Source organism: Salmo salar, unplaced genomic scaffold (genome assembly GCF_905237065.1).
Source record: "Salmo salar unplaced genomic scaffold, Ssal_v3.1, whole genome shotgun sequence".
Lineage (NCBI taxonomy): Eukaryota > Metazoa > Chordata > Actinopteri > Salmoniformes > Salmonidae > Salmo > Salmo salar.
Genome location: NW_025548112.1, coordinates 233,006 through 250,528, shown reverse-complemented (window position 1 = coordinate 250,528; position 17,523 = coordinate 233,006). Strand labels below are relative to the sequence as shown.

Here is a 17,523-nt window from a genome sequence, read left to right as displayed (position 1 = left end):
AACTAAAACCAAACTTATATTGTATGTCGGGCATAGTCTTATTTTCAATGACATTTTGCTAGGTGAGATATCCCCAATGTCACAGTTTAAACGTGTCCAAATCAGTAGTACAAATGCAGAAACAGTTTGTGATAAATTGAAAACCTAAACATAAAATGTAATACATACACAAACATCTGTCACAATAATCATATTACTTGTATTATTTAAAACAAGCACCTTATAAAACTGTACAAGCACCAAAAACGCTGTTGTTTTGACAAGTAGCAATAAATCACTAATATCGATTAGGGGGGAAATCAGGTTGTACGTGCTGTTGAAACTAACACAACTAAAAAAACACATGGAAATGGGAGATATATTTTACCTCACTGGTTAGAGGACAACCTGCAGAAGACAGTCAGCTACATTTTGGAGTGATGCATTTAAATGTAGGGGTCACTAAACAAAGGAACACAACACTTATTTGTCATCACTCATTAATATCATGTTGAAATCAATTGTACGACAGAAGGGAGATGAGGTTGCACGTCCTGTTAAAACTAACAGCTCAAAATCCACATGGAATATGGGAATAATGTGTACATCCCTGGTTAGAGGACAACTGGTAGAAAACAGCTCGCTACATTTTGAAGTGTTGCATTTTGATTCCAGTGGGTCACCAACGTGGTAAGTGTAACACAGCTCTTTTTGTGTTAGTACTTTTTGTTAAATCACATCAATAGTAACTCTTCCATTTCAGAGCCTGGATTTTCCCCCTGAGGCTAATATCCATATCATGTTGAAATCAATAGAACAGGGGACAAACGTTTAGGGTTCTACATTGTGACATCATTAAAATACTCCTACTACAATGTTAAAACATTCTACATTGTGACATCATTAAAATACTCCTACTACAATGTTAAAACATTCTACATTTTATTTCACTGATATCATGAAACAACTCCTTCATGAATTTTCTGATGTTTAATCAGAGATCTTTTATCAGAGTATCTCTTCCCACATTGATTACAGCTATGAGGTTTCTCTCCTGTGTGTATTCTCTGGTGTGCTGTCAGCTCTCCAGATCGAGCAAAACTCTTCCAACATTGATCACAGTTATAAGATTTCTCTCCTGTGTGTGTTGTCTGGTGTTGAGTCAGATGGCAAAATTGACCAAAACTCTTCCCACATTGACCACAGCTATAAGGTTTCTCTCCTGTGTGTGTTCTCTGGTGTAGAGTCAGAGTGCTTGATGCAGCAAACCTCTTCCCACATTGACCACAGCTATAAGGTTTCTCTCCTGTGTGTATTCTCTGGTGTGAAGTCAGATGGCCAGAAGTAGTAAAACTCTTCCCACATTGACCACAGCTATAAGATTTCTCTCCTGTGTGTGTTCTCTGGTGTACAGTCAGAATGCTTGATGTAGTGAAACTCTTCCCACATTGATCACAGCTACAAGGTTTCTCTCCAGTGTGTATTCTCTGGTGCATTCTCAGAGTTTCAGATTGACTAAAACTCTTCCCACATTGATCACAGATATAAGATTTCTCTCCTGTGTGTGTTCTCTGATGAATTTTAATGCCTGATGAGGAGGTGAATCTCTTCCCACAGTCAGAGCAGCAGTGAGTTCTCTTCCCTGTGGATCTCTGCAGGTGTTTCTTGAGGTGTTCTAATGTGGAGAGACTCTTCTCTGCCTCTTCAGCATCACGAGGTTGTTGAGGCTCCCCAGAGGATCCACGATAGTCCCGTCTCTCTCCTGTGTGAACAACAAAGTCAGACAGATGATTAAAGGCCCACAACAGCGGAAATCCACTGTAAAAGGTGATGCCAACAGCATAGCCATGATGATGTACAACAATTGACGTCTGTAATGAATGTTAAAATTATTGGACAAATGTCTTAAAATGAGCAAGAATAGTCATATTTTGTCTTGTTTTCACTATAGTAGTGAAATCGATGATTGTAGGCTAGAAATAAGTTAAAGTTGTTGAAACTCTAAGCAGTGTGCCAGACGACGTCTGGTCTCCAATATAGGCCCCTTTCTGTGTTTAATAAAATTGCGGCACGAAACTTTGAAATTTGATTGTAGAAACTCCTCCCTGCTAATAAGGAAACCGATAGTGATGGATGTAGTATATCTGGTAATGAGGAAACCACTAGTTATGGATGTAGTATATCTGGTAATGAGGAAACCACTAGTTATGGATGTAGTATATCTGCTAATGAGGAAACCACTAGTTATGGATGTAGTATATCTGCTAATGAGGAAACCACTAGTTATGGATGTAGTATATCTGGTAATGAGGAAACCACTAGTTATGGATGTAGTATATCTGGTAATGAGGAAACCACTAGTTATGGATGTAGTATATCTGGTAATGAGGAACCCACTAGTTATGGATGTACTATATCTGGTAATGAGGAAACCACTAGTTATGGATGTAGTATATCTGGTAATGAGGAAACCACTAGTTATGGATGTAGTATATCTGCTAATGAGGAAACCACTAGTTATGGATGTAGTATATCTGGTAATGAGGAAACCACTAGTTATGGATGTAGTATATCTGGTAATGAGGAAACCACTAGTTATGGACGTAGTATATCTGGTAATGAGGAACCCACTAGTTATGGATGTACTATATCTGGTAATGAGGAAACCACTAGTTATGGATGTAGTATATCTGGTAATGAGGAAACCACTAGTTATGGATGTAGTATATCTGGTAATGAGGAAACCACTAGTTATGGATGTAGTATATCTGGTAATGAGGAAACCACTAGTTATGGATGTAGTATATCTGGTAATGAGGAAACCACTAGTTATTTTTGTAAAGTTATTTTTGAATCTGGCAATACGGTTGCATTCACGAGATGTTAATCTATAATTCTTTGAATGACAATATTATATTTTACCAATGTTTTTGAATAGTAATATTTTAATTTGTTGTGCTGATTCACTGGTGGTATTGGACGGAAAATATTTTCTGAACATCACCGCCATTGTAAAATTCTGTTTTTGGATATAAATATAAACTTGATAGAACAAAAAATGCATGTGTTGTCTAACATAATGTCCTAGGAGTGTCATCTGATGAAGATTGTCAAAGGTTAGTGCATAATTTTAGCTGGTTTTCTGCTTTTGGTGACGCCTGTCTTTGCATTGAAAATAGCTGTATGTAATGTTTTGTCAATGTACTGTCCTAACATAATCTAACTTTATGCTTTCGCCGTAAAGCCTTTTTGAAATCGGACAACGTGGTTAGATTAAGGAGATGTTTATCTTTCAAAGGGTGTAAGATAGTTGTATGTTTGAGAAATTTGAATTATGATATTTAATTGTTTTCAAATTTGGCGCCCTTGATATTTCACTGGCTGTTGATAGTGTGTACCGGGGGTGGGACGCTAGCGTCCCACGTAGCCCATAGAAGTTAATGCACCACCACTAATGAGTTGTGGAGCATCTCAAAGCAAATGTTTCTTCACCTCAAACAGCAAGTGCACCTCAGCCACGCTCAAGGTCCTAAACGATATCTTAACCGCCATCGATAAGAAACAATACTGTGCAGCCGTATTAATTGACCTGGCCAAGGCTTTCGACTCTGTCAATCACCACATCCTCATCGGCAGACTCAATAGCCTTGGTTTCTCAAATGACTGCCTCGCCTGGTTCACCAACTACTTCTCTGATAGAGTTCAGTGTGTCAAATCGAAGGGCCTGTTGTCTGGACTTCTGGCAGTCTCTATGGGGGTGCCACAGGGTTCAATTCTTGGGCCGACTCTCTTCTCTGTATACATAAATGATGTCGCTCTTGCTGCTGGTGATTCTATGATCCACCTCTACGCAGACGACACCATTCTGTATACTTCTGGCCCTTCTTTGGACATTGTGTTAACAACCCTCCAGACGAGCTTCAATGCCATACAACTCTCCTTCCGTGGCCTCCAACTGCTCTTAAATACAAGTAAAACTAAATGCATGCTCTTCAACCGATCGCTGCCTGCACCTGCCCGTCCGTCCAGCATCACTACTCTGGACGGTTCTGACTAAGAATATGTGGACAACTACAAATACCTAGGTGTCTGGTTAGACTGTAAACTCTCCTTCCAGACTCACTATAAGCATCTCCAATCCAAAGTTAAATCTAGAATTGGCTTCCTATTTCGCAACAAAGCATCTTTCATTCATGCTGCCAAACATACCCTCATAAAACTGACCATCCTACCGATCCTCGACTTCGGCGATGTCATTTACAAAATAGCTTCCAATACCCTACTCAATAAATTGGATGCAGTCTATCACAGTGCCATCCGGTTTGTCACCAAAGCCCCATATACTACCCACCACTGCGACCTGTACGCTCTCGTTGGCTGGCCCTCGCTTCATACTCATCGCTAAACCCACTGGCTGCAGGTCATCTACAAGACTCTGCTAGGTAAAGTCCCCCCTTATCTCCGCTCACTGGTCACCATAGCAGCACCCACCTGTAGCACGCGCTCCAGCAGGTATATCTCTCTGGTCACCTCCAAAGCCAATTCCTCCTTCAGCCGCCTCTTCTTCCAGTTCTCTGCTGCCAATGACTGGAACGAACTACAAAAATCTCTAAAACTGGAAACGCTTATCTCCCTCACTAGCTTTAAGCACCAGCTGTCAGAGCAGCTCACAGATTACTGCACCTGCACATAGCCCATCTATAATTTAGCCCAAACAACTACCTCTTCCCCTACTAAATTTATTTATTTTGCTCTTTTGCACCCGAGTATTTCTACTTTGCACTTTCTTCCACTGCATATCTACCATTCCAGTGTTTTACTTGCTATATTGTATTTACTTCGCCACCATGGCCTATTTATTGCTTTTACCTGCCTTATCTCACCTCATTTGCTCACATTGTATATAGACTTATTTTTCTACTGTATTATTGACTGTATGTTTGTTTTACTCCACGTGTAACTCTGTGTTGTTGTATGTTGTCGAACTGCTTTGCTTTATCTTGGCCAGGTCACAATTGTAAATGAGAACTTGTTCTGAACTTGCCTACCTGGTTAAATAAAGGTGAAATAAAAAATAAAATAAAAGATCAATGTCCCTGTTTTATTAGATAGTACTCACTGTATTTACTGGTGTTAATCAGATCAATGTCCCTGTTTTATTAGATAGTACTCACTGTATTTACTGGTGTTAATCAGATCAATGTCCCTGTTTTATTAGATAGTACTCACTGTATTTACTGGTGTTAATCAGATCAATGTCCCTGTTTTATTAGATAGTACTCACTGTATTTACTGGTGTTAATCAGATCAATGTCCCTGTTTTATTAGATAGTACTCACTGTATTTACTGGTGTTAATCAGATCAATGTCCCTGTTTTATTAGATAGTACTCACTGTATTTACTGGTGTTAACCAGATCAATGTCCCTGTTTTATAAGATAGTACTCATTGTATTTACTGGTGTTAACCAGATCAATGTCCCTGTTTTATAAGATAGTACTCACTGTATTTACTGGTGTTAATCAGATCAATGTCCCTGTTTTATTAGATAGTACTCACTGTATTTACTGGTGTTAATCAGATCAATGTCCCTGTTTTATTAGATAGTACTCACTGTATTTACTGGTGTTAATCAGATCAATGTCCCTGTTTTATTAGATAGTACTCACTGTATTTACTGGTAATAATCAATTCTCCAGTCTTCTCTTCTTCGTCCTCCTCTAATGTGACAGTAATCTCCCCCTCTTCATCCTTCATTCCAAAAACGTCTTCATTTTCTTTCACTTCCTCCTCTTCTTTCACAGTAACATCATCCTCCTCTTTCACTCTGAACGCGTCTTTCTCTTCTTTAACTGAAACGTCTTTCTCTTCTTCTTTCACGGTAACAGCTTCACCCTCTACTTGTTTTTGTATTGTAACATCTTTCTCTTCTTCCTCCTCTTTCACCAGAGTTTCTTTTTCCGTCCAGCAGACCTCTTCTTTAACAGGAGGAGAGTAGCTTAGTGAACTCATGGTCGGGGATAATAGCTAGTTAGCATTAGCGACTAGACTAGTGCTAACTTAACCAGACAGCTAGTTGACTTACAACGTAAATATTAAATTAAATGGGGTAGCTAGTTGTTTCCACATAAGTATGTTTAAATCATAGTAGCAAATAAACCACGAAATTGTCTAAAGAACTTGAATGTTCCGACTTTGTCGGCTAGCGAGCTACCGAGGTGGCTGCAGTTGTTGAAGAAGAGTTCCGTCCACTAGATTATACGTCACACTAGAAACATCGCCTGAAAGACACATATCGCCATCTGCTGTCTGGAGGGAGGAAACGCAGTTGAGGAGGGAAAACTATTTTTATTCTTCATTGAATTATAATATTATAAAGCAGTTTAGGGAAACGTTTTTTTCTCTCCATTAAATATGAATATTATATCAACACGTACAAAGAGCAACAAGTGTTGTTTGATTAGTTCAGATTTTTTTTATGAGAATTTAAAACAAACTTAACCTCTACTCCACATCTGTATTTCTGATTCAGTGAAATAACTAGATATCAAAATAAGCACCTAGTTATTGATACCCTTGATAATGATGAGCAAAAATGACTGTATAAAATAAATAAACTTTACCCACTACCAGGATATTTTAGCCCAAAACCTGGTTACCTCTCTGCTAGGAGGCTGAAACTTGGCCATAAGTGGATCTTCCAGCAAGACACATCAACATCCACAAAGAAATGGTTAATTGGGCACAAAAATCAACATTTTCAATGGCCATCTCAGTCTTCGGACTTGAACTCCATTGAAAATCTGTGGTTTGAATTGAACAGGGCAGTCCATAAGCGCAGACTAAATAAATCAAGGACCTGGAGAGATTCTGTATGGAGGAAGGGTCTAAGATCCCACCCAATGTGTTCTCTAATCTCATAAAACATTTCAGTGTTGTTATCCTCCCAAGGGGAGGGTGCTGGAGTATTGAAAACATGGGTGGCAATAATTCAGACCCCAACCTTTTGAGAATTACATTTTAAACTAAATCTCTTTCTCCGAGCAATTGTATTTGTATAAAATAAAAAAAATTGTGTTGGTGTAACAATACATCATGTAGATGTATATAATGAACAGACTAGGTCTATACTGCTCCTACATGGTGTAACAATACATCATGTAGAAGTATATAATGAACAGACTAGGTTCTATCCTATTCTACTGTATCTGTCTATGTATTACTCATCACATATGTATATACTGTATTCTATCCTATTCTACTGTATCTATCTATGCATTACTCATCTCATATGTATATACTGTATTCTATCCTATTCTACTGTATCTGTCTATGTATTACTCATCTCATATGTATATACTGTATTCTATACTATTCTACTGTATTTTAGTCTATGCCACTCTGACATTGCTCGTCCAAATATTTATATATTCTTAATTCCATTCCTTTACTTTAGATGTGTGTATTTGTTGTGAAGTTGTTACATATTATTGCACTGTTGTCCTTGAGTGGTCCAGCCAGAGCCCGGACTTGAACCCGATCAAACATCTCTGGAGAGACCTGAAAATAGTTGTGCAGCGATGCTCCCCATCCAACCTGACAGAGCTTGAGAGGATCTGCAGAGAAGAATGGGAGAAACTCCCCAAATACAGTTGTGCCAAGCTTCTAGTGTCATACCCAAGAAGACTCAAGGCTGTAATCGCTGCCAAAGGTGTTTCAACAAAGTACTGAGTTAAGGGTCTGAACACTTATGTAAATGTAGGATTGGGCCGTTGTCATCAAACTTCCATGATTAGTAAGAATTAGGGTAGATTTATAGGACTATTGTTTTTATGATTCATACATACTTTCCTAACCCTAAAATGTACCTAAATAATCTACAAGATCAGAGTATTTTTAAATCTACCAGTTGGTGTTGAAACAGAGACGAATGATGACTTTCTTGAATTGATCCCTAGTTTCTGACTCCGTGTATTCTATTGAGTCCGTCAACAAAATTAGAATGAAAAGGTATTTAAAGGCACAACATTCTAATTAAAGGTATTACCGTATTTAAAAGAATGGCTTAAGATGAAATGTACTCTAAACCCTATTGAATGAAAACTCCATGACAAAATCTGTTGGCCAACAACTGTGAGGGTTTTCAGCCAGGTATCAACACATGCAGAGTGTGAGTAAGCAAGACATACATTCCTAAATGGGGATCGGCCCCAGTCTCCTGGTAAAACACCAGAACCCTCCCCCTACAGCATTTATGTTCATTTTGAGAAAGTAGCACTACAGTCTCCGGGTAAAAAACTACTTTTGGGTAAAAAAGACGCGACACCTGTCTATGAATTTGAGAGGTTACATTGATGCTCCAGATACTCAACTAGTCTAAAGAAGACCAGTTTTATTGCTTCTTTAATCATAACAACAGTTTTCAGCTGTGCTAACATAATTGTAAAAGGGTTTTCTAATGATCAATTAGCCTTTTAAAATGATAAACTTGGATTAACTAACACAACGTGCCATAGGAACACAGGAGTGATGGTTGCTGATAATGGGCCTCTGTACGCCTATGTAGATATTCCATTAATAATCATCTGTTTCCAGCTACAATAGTCATTTACAACATTAACAATGTCTACACTGTATTTCAGATCAATTTGATGTTATTTTAATGGACAAAAAATGGCTTTCTTTTAAAAACAAGGTTATTTCTAAGTGACCCCAAACTGTTGAACGGTAGTGTACATCTACATCCTCCCATGTTGCTGAACCACTGATCAATAACTCCCTATTACAGGAAAAAACACTATTTCCATTGGTTGTTAGTACTGTACTGACCTCTCGTCCTCTGTCTCTCTCGTACTCTGCCTTGTGTATTTATCTTCAAAATATTCTTATAGTCCCAACATAGAACCAAATAGACTTCCCAAAAATAATATGGCATTTACTTTATTTCACATTTATTTAATCAGATATGTCAATTGAGAACCAATACGCATTTACAATGACAATCTGAATGAAGAAATACTAATATCAATCTATTTAATAATTAACATGTTTGAAATATCCCAATGATATAGTGAACAACATTTAGGGGTTTACACTTGCATTCAATCAATCTTAAGTTCATAATCAAAACATTTTTTTTACTCTTTTAATCCGATTTTCGACATGATCATGTCTTGAGCTGGAAAAACATGTAGACCTATTTTTCAGTATGATTTCATTCATACAATATTATTTAATGTAGAATGAACAAAAACACAATTTCTCAATCAAAAACATAAGTCAGAACACAGCCTCTCTATTCTCTCGTGTGATTTCAGGTCCTCTGACTGGGAAAATGTATTTTCACAATGAGAGCAGTGGTATGTCTTCTCCTCCTGTGTATTAGTATGTTGGAAAGGCTTTTCTCCTGTGTGTGTTCTCTCATGCTTTTTCAAGCTCCCTAACCGGGTAAAACTCTTTTCACATCGGGAACATTTGTAAGGCTTTTCTCCTGAGTGTATTCTCTCATGCGCTTTCAGGCTCCCTCGATGGGTAAAACTCTTTTCACAATTGGAACAGTGGTAAGGCTTTTCTCCTGTGTGTATTCTCTCATGCTCCTTCAGGCTCGCATACCACCTAAAATTCCTTCCACAGTGGGAACAGTGATAAGGCTTCTCTCCATTGTGTCCCCTCTCATGTGGTTTCAGGCTCCCTAACTGAGTAAAACTCTTTACACAGTGGGAACAGTGGTACGGCTTCTCTCCAGAGTGTCTTCTCATATGTATTTTCAGGTTCCCTAACCCAGTAAATATCTTTCCACACTGAGAGCAGTGGTAGGTCTTCCTATCTTCTGTGTGTATTTCTTCATGTTGTTTCAGGTACCGTAACTGGGTAAACCTCTTTCCACACTGGGAACATTGGAAACTCTTTTCTCTTGTGTGTGTCCTCTCATGCTCTTTTAGGTTCCCTAACTTGGTAAAACTCTTTCCACAGTGGGAGCATTCGTAAGGGTTTTCTCCTGTATGCGTTCTCTCATGTACTTTCAGGTTCCTTAACCACTTAAAACGCTTTCCACACTGGGAACAGTGGTGTTGTCTCGCTGGTTTGGGCGTCTCTGGGTCTGGTTCCCCTAAAGGAGTCTCCCTGCTGTCAGAGTGAGAGTCTGGTCCCTCTCCTACCAAAGACAAACAGAGTTTTTAGTTAAATATTAAACAGAGAACTGAATTAAACCTCCATAAAATAAAACTGTCTTCCTGTGAGGCTAGATTCCTCAAAAACCTGAAGTCAGTTTTCAGAACATTACATAATTTAATAAAAACTTGGTGGCCGCCCTAATAATAATAATAATGTAGAACATAAAATCTAATCTTTCTCACATGTTTATAGGCTGAGCAGAGCTCTACAATAGGGAAAGGGGGATACCTAGTCAACTGAATGGATTCAACTGAAATGTGTGTCCCGTATTTAACCCAACCCCTCTGAATCAGAGAGGTGTGCGGGGCTGCCTTAATAGACATCCACGTCATCGGCAGCCAGGGAACAGTGGGTTAACTTCCTTGCTCAGGGGCAGAATGACAGCGTTTTTACCTTGTCAGCTCGGGGATTTGATCCAGCAACCTTTCGGTTACTGGCTCCTACCTGCCAGGCTACATAATGTCGTATTTTAGGCTGAGCAGAGCTCTATAATAATAGATAATGTCATGTTTATAGGCTGAGCAGAGCTGTATAATAATAGATCATGTTTATAGGCTGAGCAGAGCTGTATAATAATAGATAATGTCATGTCTATAGGCTGAGCAGAGCTCTATAATAATAGATAATGTCATGTTTATAGGCTGAACAGAGCTCTATAATAATAAATAATGTAATGTTTACAGGCTGAGCACAGCTCTATAATAATAGATAATGTCATGTTTACAGGCTGAGCAGAGCTCTATAATAATAGATAATGTCATGTTTATAGGCTGAGCAGAGCTCTATAATAATAGATCATGTTTATAGGCTGAGCAGAGCTCTATAATAATAGATCATGTTTATAGGCTGAGCACAGCGCTATAATAATAGATAATGTCATGTTTATAGGCTGAACAGAGCTCTATAATAATAGATAATGTTTATAGGCTGATCAGAGCTCTATAATAATAGATAATGTCATGTTTATAGGCTGAACAGAGCTCTATAATAATAGATAATGTCATGTTTATAGGCTGAGCAGAGCTCTATAATAATAGATAATGTCATGTTTATAGGCTGAACAGAGCTCTATAATAATAGATAATGTCATGTTTATAGGCTGATCAGAGCTCTATAATAATAGATAATGTCATGTCTTCAGGCTGATCAGAGCTCTATAATAATAGATAATGTCATGTTTATAGGCTGAGCAGAGCTCTATAATAATAGATAATGTCATGTTTACAGGCTGATCAGAGCTCTATAATAATAGATAATGTCATGTTTACAGGCTGATCAGAGCTCTATAATAATAGATAATGTCATGTTTCCAGGCTGATCAGAGCTCTATAATAATAGATAATGTCATGTTTACAGGCTGATCAGAGCTCTATAATAATAGATAATGTCATGTTTACAGGCTGAGCAGAGCTCTATAATAATAGATAATGTCATGTTTATAGGCTGAACAGAGCTCTATAATAATAGATAATGTCATGTTTATAGGCTGAACAGAGCTCTATAATAATAGATCATGTCATGTTTATAGGCTGAACAGAGCTCTATAATAATAGATAATGTCATGTTTATAGGCTGATTAGAGCTCTATAATAATAGATCATGTTTATAGGCTGAGCAGAACTCTATAATAATAGATAATGTCATGTGTATAGGCTGATCAGAGCTCTATAATAATAGATAATGTCATGTTTATAGGCTGAACAGAGCTCTATAATAATAGATAATGTCATGTTTATAGGCTGATCAGAGCTCTATAATAATAGATAATGTCATGTTATAGGCTGATCAGAGCTCTATAATAATAGATAATGTCATGTTATAGGCTGATCAGAGCTCTATAATAATAGATAATGTTATAGGCTGATCAGAGCTCTATAATAATAGATCATGTCATGTTTATAGGCTGATCAGAGCTCTATAATAATAGATAATGTCATGTTTATAGGCTGATCAGAGCTCTATAATAATAGATAATGTCATGTTATAGGCTGATCAGAGCTCTATAATAATAGATAATGTCATGTTTATAGGCTGATCAGAGCTCTATAATAATAGATAATGTCATGTTATAGGCTGAACAGAGCTCTATAATAATAGATAATGTTATAGGCTGATCAGAGCTCTATAATAATAGATAATGTCATGTTTATAGGCTGATCAGAGCTCTATAATAATAGATAATGTCATGTTATAGGCTGATCAGAGCTCTATAATAATAGATAATGTCATGTTTATAGGCTGATCAGAGCTCTATAATAATAGATAATGTCATGTTATAGGCTGAACAGAGCTCTATAATAATAGATAATGTTATAGGCTGATCAGAGCTCTATAATAATAGATAATGTTATAGGCTGATCAGAGCTCTATAATAATAGATAATGTCATGTTATAGGCTGAACAGAGCTCTATAATAATAGATAATGTCATGTTATAGGCTGAACAGAGCTCTATAATAATAGATAATGTTATAGGCTGATCAGAGCTCTATAATAATAGATAATGTTATAGGCTGATCAGAGCTCTATAATAATAGATAATGTCATGTTATAGGCTGATCAGAGCTCTATAATAATAGATAATGTCATGTTATAGGCTGATCAGAGCTCTATAATAATAGATAATGTCATGTTATAGGCTGATCAGAGCTCTATAATAATAGATAATGTCATGTTATAGGCTGATCAGAGCTCTATAATAATAGATAATGTCATGTTATAGGCTGATCTGAGCTCTATAATAATAGATAATGTCATGTTATAGGCTGATCAGAGCTCTATAATAATAGATAATGTCATGTTTATAGGCTGAACAGAGCTCTATAATAATAGATAATGTCATGTTATAGGCTGAGCAGAGCTCTATAATAATAGATAATGTCATGTTATAGGCTGTATTTGATCCAATGTAAATAACATTTTGTTGGTGTCCCACTTCATCTCTAAAGTAATAATTACCATACTTTCTAAATGATAATTCTTTAGTTCAGCCTTTCCTTGAAATGGCTATTTTATTTTATGTTTTTTTGTAGACTTACAAACGTTTGCTAATATGTTCAGTCTCCCCAAAACGCTTGTCCTTTTGCTAATATGTTCAGTCTCCCCATAACACATGTCCATTTCATGTCAATAATGCATCTTATTTTATGTATTTCTCCAACATTATTTAGAAATCTGCTTTTTGTTGGTATACACACTCCACACAAGGCCTACAATAGACACACATCAAAAGTTTCATTTATAACTTGTTTGCCATTCTGTGAGACAATTAAGTTGTGATTTTGTGGTGGGAGGGACTCTGATGGTATACACATGTTACAGTTAAGCAATAAGACCAGAGGAAGTGTGGTATATGGCCAATATAGCACGGTTAAAGACTGTCCTTATGCACGACGCAACACAGAGTGCCTGGATACAGCCCTTAGCCGTGGTATATTGGCCATCTATCACTGAGGTGTCTTATTGCTATTATAAACTGGTTACCAACGTAATCAGAACAGTAAAAATACATGTTGTCATACCCATGGTATACGGCCTGATATACCACGGCTGTCAGCCAATCAGCATTCAGGGATTTAAAATGTAGCTTCAACATTATATTATAACATAAATTCCTATAGTACAGAACAACATTTTCAAGTATAGAATTTCAGTAGCATGCTGCTTTAAAACAACACATTCGTTCAAAACCTTTGCAGTTAGAGCCCGTTTTTAAGACAGTACTTACTGGTGGTAATCAGATCTCCTGACTCCTCTGTCAATATGACAGTTCTCTCTCCCTGTTTCCCCTCCTTCACTTCAAAAACTACATCCTCCTCTTTCACCTCTTCCTCTTCTTTTACTGTAACATCCTCCTCCTCTTTCACTCTGAACGCATCTTCTTCTTTCACTGAAACGTCTTTCTCTTCTTCTTTCACTGTAACAGCTTCACCCTCTACTTCTTGTTTTACTGTGACATCCTCCTCTTCCTTCTCCTCTTTCACGACAATGTTCAGCCCCAGAGCTTCTTTCTCCGTCCAGCAGACCTCCTCTTCTTTAACAGGAGGGGAGTAGTTTAGGGAGCTCATGTTCGGGGATGTTAGCTAGCTAGCTAGTTAGCATGAGCGACTAGTTTAGTGCTAGGCTAATTTATCAAGCCAGCTAGTTGACTAACAATGTACCTATAACATTTAAATGGGGGAAATTAACTAGATGTCAGAAGTATATTTAAAAAACAGAGGCAAATATGCACAGAAACAGTCTAAATGTTTCGGCTGTTGGCTACCGAGGTGGCTGACTAGATGTTGTTGAAGAAGTGTTCCGTACACTAGATTATACGTCACGCTGCAGCATCGCCTGAAAGACGCACATCGCCGTCTGCTGACTGGAGGGAAACGCAGTTGTTGTTGCACACAAATGTATTTTTCATTCCTTTCATTAAATAATAATATTATATTGAGACGTTCAAAAGAGCAGTGCATATTTTGAGTGAGAATTTAAAACATACTGTCCTTCACATCTGTATTTAAGGCAGTTTCATATTCATTCATTTAAAGAAACCCACTGGTCACACTGGTTGAATTATCTGTCAAAATAGGAACTCTGCAGCCTAGTTGAACAGTGATCTATGTTCTATTAACGCTGCTGGGAGCAAACTGGAGAGTAGCTAGAGGAAAACAAACCTAACTGCATGTCCAGGCCCTGGTATATCACCAGACTGTACAAACCTAACGGCATCCTCAGTCCCTGGTATATCATCAGACTGTACAAACCTAACTACATCCCCAGTCCCTGGTATATCACCAGACTGTACAAACCTAACTGCATCCCCAGTCCCTGGTATATCACCAGACTGCATACAAACCTAACTACATCCCCAGTCCCTGGTATATCATCAGACTGTACAAACCTAACTACATCCCCAGTCCCTGGTATATCATCAGACTGTACAAACCTAACTACATCCCCAGTCCCTGGTATATCACCAGACTGTACAAACCTAACTGCATCCCCAGTCCCTGGTATATCACCAGACTGTACAAACCTAACTGCATCCCAGTCCCTGGTATATCACCAGACTGTACAAACCTAAGTGCATCCCCAGTCCCTGGTATATCACCAGACTGTACAAACCTAACTACATCCCCAGTCCCTGGTATATCACCAGACTGCATACAAACCTAACTGCATCCCCAGTCCCTGGTATATCACCAGACTGTACAAACCTAACTGCATCCCCAGTCCCTGGTATATCACCAGACTGCATACAAACCTAACTGCATCCCCAGTCCCTGGTATATCATCAGACTGCATACAAACCTAACTGCATCCCCAGTCCCTGGTATATCATCAGACTGCATACAAACCTAACTGCATCCCCAGTCCCTGGTATATCATCAGACTGCATACAAACCTAACTGCATCCCCAGTCCCTGGTATATCACCAGACTGTACAAACCTAACTGCATCCCCAGTCCCTGGTATATCATCAGACTGTACAAACCTAACTACATCCCCAGTCCCTGGTATATCATCAGACTGCATACAAACCTAACTGCATCCCCAGTCCCTGGTATATCACCAGACTGTACAAACCTAACTGCATCCCCAGTCCCTGGTATATCATCAGACTGTACAAACCTAACTGCATCCCCAGTCCCTGGTATATCATCAGACTGCATACAAACCTAACTACATCCCCAGTCCCTGGTATATCACCAGACTGCATACAAACCTAACTGCATCCCCAGTCCCTGGTATATCACCAGACTGTACAAACCTAACTACATCCCCAGTCCCTGGTATATCATCAGACTGCATACAAACCTAACTGCATCCCCAGTCCCTGGTATATCATCAGACTGCATACAAACCTAACTGCATCCCCAGTCCCTGGTATATCATCAGACTGTATACAAACCTAACTGCATCCCCAGTCCCTGGTATATCACCAGACTGTACAAACCTAACTGCATCCCCAGTCCCTGGTATATCACCAGACTATACAAACCTAACTACATCCCCAGTCCCTGGTATATCACCAGACTGTACAAACCTAACTGCATCCCCAGTCCCTGGTATATCATCAGACTGTACAAACCTAACTACATCCCCAGTCCCTGGTATATCACCAGACTGTACAAACCTAACTGCATCCCCAGTCCCTGGTATATCATCAGACTGTACAAACCTAACTGCATCCCCAGTCCCTGGTATATCACCAGACTATACAAACCTAACTGCATCCCCAGTCCCTGGTATATCACCAGACTGCATACAAACCTAACTACATCCCCAGTCCCTGGTATATCATCAGACTGTACAAACCTAACTGCATCCCCAGTCCCTGGTATATCACCAGACTGCATACAAACCTAACTACATCCCCAGTCCCTGGTATATCACCAGACTGTACAAACCTAACTGCATCCCCAGTCCCTGGTATATCATCAGACTGTATACAAACCTAACTGCATCCCCAGTCCCTGGTATATCACCAGACTGTATACAAACCTAACTACATCCCCAGTCCCTGGTATATCACCAGACTGTACAAACCTAACTGCATCCCCAGTCCCTGGTATATCATCAGACTGTATACAAACCTAACTGCATCCCCAGTCCCTGGTATATCACCAGACTGTATACAAACCTAACTGCATCCCCAGTCCCTGGTATATCATCAGACTGTATACAAACCTAACTGCATCCCCAGTCCCTGGTATATCATCAGACTGCATACAAACCTAACTACATCCCCAGTCCCTGGTATATCATCAGACTGTATACAAACCTAACTGCATCCCCAGTCCCTGGTATATCACCAGACTGTATACAAACCTAACTGCATCCCCAGTCCCTGGTATATCATCAGACTGCATACAAACCTAACTGCATCCCCAGTCCCTGGTATATCATCAGACTGCATACAAACCTAACTGCATCCCCAGTCCCTGGTATATCACCAGACTGTATACAAACCTAACTACATCCCCAGTCCCTGGTATATCACCAGACTGTACAAACCTAACTGCATCCCCAGTCCCTGGTATATCACCAGACTGCATACAAACCTAACTGCATCCCCAGTCCCTGGTATATCATCAGACTGTACAAACCTAACTACATCCCCAGGCCATGGTATATCACCAGACTGTACAAACCTAACTACATCCCCAGTCCCTGGTATATCACCAGACTGCATACAAACCTAACTGCATCCCCAGTCCCTGGTATATCACCAGACTGCTGTGACCCTCCCACTCTGTCTGCTGAATTCTTTCTCTTTGCTCTTCCTTAATAGGATGTCGGTGGGCGGAGCCGGGAGGGTCGTCAGTGAAATGGGACACACCTGGGCTGGGGGGGGCGCTGGAAGATGGCGGCGAGTGTAGAC

At 39.1% G+C, this 17,523-nt stretch overlaps 1 protein-coding gene across 1 annotated transcript; it reads right to left on the bottom strand.

The window, feature by feature from the left end:
• Window positions 1-8,903: 8,903 nt before the first annotated feature.
• Window positions 8,904-14,560, bottom strand: LOC123732682 (zinc finger protein 391). The gene is made up of 2 exons (XM_045711936.1): window positions 13,879-14,560; window positions 8,904-10,132 (listed from the first exon to the last, which is right to left on the bottom strand). Exons 1-2 carry the CDS (start codon window positions 14,216-14,218, stop codon window positions 9,246-9,248), a joined length of 1,227 nt encoding a protein of 408 aa, XP_045567892.1. The 5' UTR covers window positions 14,219-14,560; the 3' UTR covers window positions 8,904-9,245.
• Window positions 14,561-17,523: the final 2,963 nt, after the last annotated feature.